General features: G+C 38.9%; 1 protein-coding gene across 1 annotated transcript; it reads right to left on the reverse strand.

The window, feature by feature from the left end:
• Positions 1-4989: 4989 nt before the first annotated feature.
• LOC146574353 (uncharacterized) lies at positions 4990-6929 on the reverse strand. Its single transcript, XM_085275475.1, has one exon. It carries the CDS (start codon positions 6670-6672, stop codon positions 4990-4992), a length of 1683 nt encoding a protein of 560 aa, XP_085131601.1. The 5' UTR covers positions 6673-6929.
• Positions 6930-7401: the final 472 nt, after the last annotated feature.

A 7401-nucleotide genomic window follows, 5' to 3' on the forward strand; every position in this document is an offset into this window, starting at 1 on the left:
TCATGGACAAAATAATTTCTGTGGCTGCAATATGACGAGCTAAATAACCAGGGCTGCACATAAGTGGTCCGCAGGTGCGCATTCGCTGTCAAAATAAAAAACACGCACAAGGGTTAGGGTTAAATTTAAAAACTGTACTTTTGAGTTAAAATATATATTTATAATTTTAATAAATGACAAATTAAAAAGGCATGAACATTTTTTTTGTATCGAAAAAATATCGAACCGTGACACCAAAGTATCAAACCGAACCGAACCGTGAATTTTGTGTATCGTTGCACCCCTAATAAATAATATATATATATATATATATATATATATATATATATATATATATATATATATATATATATATATAAATAATATATATATATATATAAATAATATATATATATATATAAATAATATATATATATATATATATATATATATATATATATATATATATATATATATATATATATATATATATATATATAGTAAGGGTTCCATCTCCTTGCAACTCGGAAAGTTTTTGGTTCACCTGTGATTGTAATGTATTTTTTATTTATGTATTTATTTTGCTGTTGGGGACTAGTTGCTGGTAGTTGCAGTCACTGCCTGATGGGAGGCAGCCTGTCTTGAAGCAGTCACGATCTGACTTGGACTCCCTGCAATTATTCTCAGACAGACTGTTGAAAGTCTGCAAATAATTGCCTTCTTCCCCTGAAGGGAGGGAGCATGTAATTCCTGTTCCTGTTGTTTGTTTGTCTGTCTGTCTGTTTGTTAGCAGCCCAGCATCCACAGTTTTCACGATATCATTTGGAAATTTTGTGCGATTGTAGATACCAATAACAACTTCATCTTATTTAATTTAGGATAAAATCGGGTCAAGGTCACACCAAATGTGAAGATCAGTAGAAACATATATTACGATAAGTATATTACCCCATAGTATGTAACAGTATACTAGCCCTTGGGGTACACGAGTACTTGGCTGAGCAGTTGACCTTGACCTTGATTATTGGTGCCCAAAGTTGAACTTGAAAAAAAAAAATCAAAAAAACATATCAAGTAATATATCATACGAAAGGGCATGGAGAGAGCTGTACGACAACTTAATTTTTTCCTACAATGTCACAATGATGCCATAAAGTTTTGCAAAATCACACACTTTATCAATATATCTTCAAATTTCACGTTTTTGCAGCTTTTAGAAGACAAATATTTCAGCCAGTTCTGCTCTAATAATGTTGGTAAAGATATCAACAATACACCATTTTAGTATTTAATGCTTCAAGATCATAGGTCAAAGGCCAGGATCACATGACTTAAGGAGAAGCTTTTGTTTCCACTGGATCATAAAGCATGAACGTTTTTCCCTTCAGGGGGTGTTATGCACTCTGTGTGCTCTTCTATATCCTGCGATCCATCTGAGTCAGTCTGCACCAATAACCCGTCTCTGACATGTCACTTTGCACTGGACTCAAGTGGTTACCAAATGGTTGTATTCTGGTGATGTAACAATCAAGGTCATTGACCACCTTTGTCATTTTGTAGTTAGATTGCAGTCATGCAGCAGCTATATCACTATTAGTGGAAGAATTTGTGAATTTCTGTTTCAAACATACAAGGTTCTGGCTGGATTTCATTTTTGTGTATGCAAACAGCAGTAGATTTGCAACAGATGGCAACAGATTTACAATTTTTGCTGATTTATCACAGTTAACAACCATACTACCACAACCAGATTGTCACTGGTCAGAAAGTCACTCTGAAGATGACAACTGACAGCAAGCAGCGATTTCAAAGGTAACAAGATCGCAAATTCATTGCATGGGGTTGTAAAATAATAATTTTGGTTGAAACATTATTCCCCTAGAATGACTGTAGCATAAAATAAGCTAACTCACTGCTGCGACATGTCATACATGCATCAGAGTGGGTTCAATGGTTTCATCTCACTTTCTTAAAAAGAGTAAAATGTTGAACTTTTCCTGTAATATCTGTGATTATTTCAGTAAATAAACAAATAAATACACTGTGAGCTAAGCTGCCATTTCTTCACGTGTCTTGTGTTGTGTGCACATACATGCACCTGGTCATAAAAGTGTTTCTCTTGTGTCCTCTTGGATCTGGCATATATGTGCATGGGTCCTTGAAATCTCTATCAGAGAGATCTGCTGTTGACAGGCAGAGCCGAGGTCAGTTCCTGGCCCTCTCACCACGCTTTGTCTGTGGGATCCCAGGAATGCACAGGAATGTGGGCTCCGACAGGTGGCGAGGTCCACCTCACAAACAGACACACTCAGACACAACTGCACCCCCCACCCACCCACCAACCGTTAACTTACTTTTTCTCCCTCTGCTAGTTCGTCCTTCTCCGCTACACCTCTCTCCCTCAGTCTGTATCTGAAAAATAAATGTCAGCAAACTGCTCTCCTGTTTTCTGCCTGCGCAGTCAGGCACAAAAATGTAATAAGAACGGGAGTGCGGGCATCTCCTTTTATGTTTTCTTCTCTTGGCAATTTTCTTCTACCATCAGATCTGATTTTTGTTTGGACTCCACTGTCACCACATACAGGCAGACGTTCCCGTTCTCCCGCAGAAGGACTGCCAAGATGTTTCAGGTAAAACCAGACCCCTCGTTCAAAACTCTGGTTCATCTAATCTACCCCAGCATGGAGCCAGACAGATACAAACTGGAGAAATAACCTGTTTCAAGTAGCGCTGGATAAAACTGAGAAAACCCTTTGCTGTCAGCGCCCCCCCAATCATCCTACCACCCTCTTCCCTTCATTCAGCTTGTTATCATCAGTTAGATTATTGCTCCTGTAGAAACCTGGGGCTCCCTTGGGCTCCTCATGCTGCCAAATACAAAGTAAGAGCAAATTATTTATATTCACTTGCAATAACAACAAAAACATTAAGTTAGCACCCAGGTGTTAGCTATCATATGCTTGTTGAAAAAGTGGCCTTTTCTTTTTAGATATACCAACATTATAGATCCCAGTGTGAGGTACATTTATTAAAAATGCAGGTGTGAATAATAGCAATGATTGCTCCATTCAATTAAGCTTCCCAGTAAGCAAAATCCTGTGAAGTGGCTCACATGTATGCAAGTTTTCAAAGCAAGCCTGCTTTGAAAACATTACACCAGCTGCATCGGTGTTCGTGTGTCCAGTTTAAGAAAATATTTGTGCAATTAGTATTACAGAGTTATAATTAATTTCAATGTTTTGATTTATTTGTTTGTTTTTTGTTTTATATCAACACAAATCTTATTTTCCTTTTAATTAATGTGAAAAAATCACTTCGTCTTTTTTTTATATCAAAACAATGAGAAAAATTGAAGATTCTGTTTTTTACATGTCTACAGGCACTGCAAATAACTAAGCACAGACAAAAAATTATAGAATAATAGCAGCTATTTTTCATTTATAGCTTTTCACTAAACCGCCTGTTGTGTCAAGCTTTTGACATTTTTTTTAGGATGGAATTGGTCTGCCTTGTCTTTTTCCATGGAAAAATTTTGCAAGTGAAACACCACAGAGTTATTTAATACACTTTCACTGACAACTTTCACTGAGCTGTCCTGGGTGCACCTCATCTCTCATCCTACGACAGCTGGTATGGACTTCTATTCCAGCCCCGGCAATCCTGAACTGGATAAGTGGCTGTGAAAAATAAAAGTGATAAGAGTAGAAGAGAATGGTAAATGGTATAAATGGCCTGTATTTGTATAGCGCTTTACTTAGTCCCTAAAGACCCCAAAGCGCTTTGCACTACATTCAGTCATCCACACATTCACACACACATTCACACACTGGTTGGATAAAAAATGAAACAATTCAATTCAATTCAATTCAATTCAATCTTTATTGGCAGACTACATGTCCATAAAAACAAGACAAGAAACACACACACACACAACTCCCCCCCCCCCCACACACACACACACAACACAAGGTATACCATTAAATATATATATGTATATAAATAAGTATATAAAGCATTTGTAAAAATATAAAACCATAATATACATAAAACACAATTACTTAAAATAAATCAATAAATACACAAACACTTTAACCAGTGCTTTCTGAGACTGGATGAGTAACGGGAACCACTCACTGTCGGATCTGTAAGTGCTAAAATTATACTGTTACTCGAACCATCCAGTCGTTCTCTAAAACTGAACATTAACTTTCTTAAAAGTGCTTTAAAAGTCCAGACACCCACAGCTACAAACATCTGACTGGCACTACCACTTCTAGGTATCCTGCAAAGGATTCTCATCGCATCATTATATGCAACATGCAGCTTCTGCATGCTACATTGTTTGTAGGATGACCACAAGGGGGCAGTATATAGCGGTGTGCAATACGCTTTAAACAAAGCCACTTTAACTGGAAGTGAACAAAAGCTGAAGTTGCGTGCAATAGTATTTGCCTGCACATAGAGCTTACATCGTTGTCTGTATATGTCATCATCATCATTCATTTGCTCAGTAATAAAGTGACCGAGGTATTTCACCTTTTTATGAACTTCAAGAGTTTTTTGTGCCAGTTTAAACAAAGGGAAATTTAGCTGTTTATCCTGCTTGGTTCTACATATCAAAACAGCACTTTTAGCAGCATTGTACTCAATGTCATATTGCAAACCATATTCAGTACAGACATTAAGAAGATCCTGTAACCCAGCACTGCTTGGACTAAAAACAACCAGGTCATCTGCATACATAAGATGATTTATCAGTGCTTCACCTAATATACACCCAGTGTTACAGGCTCTCAGCTGTATGGACAAATCATCGACATATAAATTAAATAAAATTGGAGACAAAATCCCACCCTGTCTGACACCATTGCTGACACCAAAGGGGGCAGAAATACTGCTTCCCCATTTAACCTGCATGTTCTGATGAGCGTACCAGTAAGAGAGAATCCTCACGATGTATTGAGGAACTCCCCGTGTCTTCAATTTATCAAAAAGTTTTCTGTGGTTCACTCAATCAAAAGCCTTAGAGGCATCAATGAAACACATGAGGACAGATGAATTTTTAGCCCTATACAACCTGACTATTTCCTTGAGTGCATATATGCACATGTCAGTGCCGTGCTTTGGTTTAAAGCCAAACTGATTATCCAGAGAAGAGATGAACACACTAACTCTATCAAACAGGATTCTTTCTAACACCTTAGATAAAATACTGGCTAGTGCAATCGGCCTGTAATTATCCAAACAGCTCACTTTTGCAGCTTTGTCTTTCATAACTGGTACCAGTAAAATACACAGCATTGAGTCTGGTAATATGCCATGAATCATACTGTAATGCTGTCTCCATAATGCTGCAATGTTATCTGCCCCAGAAACACCTTCAACGGTTGATGGTAGAGATGGTTTACAGTTATTAAGAGCTTTCACCTCTTTCCAAAAATCTGCCGTATTATTACACAGCATTTTCCTGGCCAAAGAATCTGCTCTCAGCATTTGCTCATTTTTAGTTATAAAGCGAACAGCGTACTTATATCTGGCATTCGCACATTTTTTCTGTTCAAATTCTGGGCCTTGTTTAGGTCTTCCAGCCATGGCCCAACATTTATAAGCTATGCGAGCTTCATCATGGTACATGGATACATGTTCTTTCCAGCCAGGTCTGATGTTAGGTTTCTTATGCTTATATTGTTTATCAAGCAGTGTACCACTTTCATGCAGAGCAGTCACTATATCATCATACATGGAGCAGAGTAAATGTTTATGCACAGCATTCTTACAGTTGACATCCTTGCACAAAATAGCTTCTTTCGGCAAAGAAATGTTGTTCAGATGTATATCGGTATTACTATGATAAGCTAAGAAATCATCTTCACTACAAGCTGACCAGTCTAATTTTACACTGGTAGCAATATTAGCAATATTGTTTCCAGTTGTTGCTGGCATTTGTTCCACATTCACAGTAAAACCAAAAGGTATATGATCTGACACAGTTACCTCATACCTAATAGTCATGTTTGCTAAAGCTGCATGTCCATCAGCTGTACAGATACAGTGGTCCAGCCATGATGTACTATGCCAGGCTTCACTTATGTATGTATAGCTATCTGCAGGCAGTAACACTTTGGTAGACAAGATAAGATTATTAACTTGACAAAAATGAGTTAAGTGGTCAGCAAACTGAGAACTGCTGTCTGTGAGATCAGCATTAAAATCACCCAAAACATATATGCTGTAAGTATCATTGTCTTGAATAAATGCATTAATAAAAGCCAGCCTACTGAGGTATTCTTGCTCATTTTGACAAGATTCATAGGGAGTATAAATATTAAGAATGATAAAACTACTATTGTTCTGTGTATATTGTATACCAATACACCAGTCTACATCCAGTCTAATGGGCTTTATCACAGGGTCTATTTTTTTGTCCCAAAGCACAGCAACCCCTCCAGGTATTCTGCCTCTGACTATAGCTGTGCTGAGATCAGTTGTTGATTCCCCCACTCCCAAAAAACTTGCATTTAGACAGTTAAGTTTTCCCAGGTCCTGTTTGGACAACCATGTCTCCTGCAAGCATAAAATGTCACATTCTGCAAGCAGACTGTCCACAACAATCCGTCGAGCTTTGTCCCCTGCACTCTGTCCCAAACGTAGACCACGACAGTTGTAAGATAATACCCGAATAGACATCTTCATGTTGATACGTTGGTACCAAAAGGCGCAGTTATCTCCCCTGCTGGATCCACTGAGCTTGGCACCACCGTACCGGGCTTACGAGGTTCATAAAAACGCCGGACCAGAGCCCCTTCAGGCCAGAGTTCAGGATTGTACATTTCACCCACATCATTACATTCAGCAGTAACCTTGAAAGAGCTGAACCTGCTACGTTTACTAGCAATTTTTTGACAGGTCACATCTCTTTTAAGTTTCTCTCTCAAATACAGAGCAAGAGTTTCTGCATCTACATCCAGGGCAAATTTAGTGGCAAACACGCTCACCAATTTAGTTTTCACAGTTCTGATTGTACTCACAGCTCCAGTGCCGATAATCGATACAGGTCCAGGCCTCTTATTGTGTCCAGTGGTAGCAGCATGCATTCCTGAACCTGAATTAACCTTCTCCAGCTTGAGACGAGGCTTGCCATTTTTCACAACTTTACTCCATTGTGGAGAGCATGTAGAAAGCACTGTCTCAACGGGATCCTCCGTTGTTGCTGTAGTTTCCATATTACGGCCTCGGGCTGTCGTCGGAGCCCGATCTTGACCACATAGCAACATCTCCGGACAAAACGCTGACACTGTGCTTGTTGTCCCAGTCCTTGAAGCAGCCAAAGCTCCGGCTCCCTGCCTTCCGCGCGGGCCGCCTTTACTTCGATTCCCCCACCGCTCCTCTGTGTGTTTCCCCAGGGGAAAGTGGGAAGCGGTC

Source organism: Mchenga conophoros, linkage group LG5, assembly GCF_057382185.1.
Source record: "Mchenga conophoros isolate Kocher_MC1m ecotype Shallow Benthic linkage group LG5, M_conophoros_male_GT1.1, whole genome shotgun sequence".
Taxonomy (NCBI): domain Eukaryota; kingdom Metazoa; phylum Chordata; class Actinopteri; order Cichliformes; family Cichlidae; genus Mchenga; species Mchenga conophoros.

Coding starts and splice junctions, on each gene's coding strand:
- LOC146574353 (XM_085275475.1), bottom strand. CDS start 6,672: ATGAAGATGTCTATTCGGGTATTATCTTACAACTGTCGTGGTCTACGT.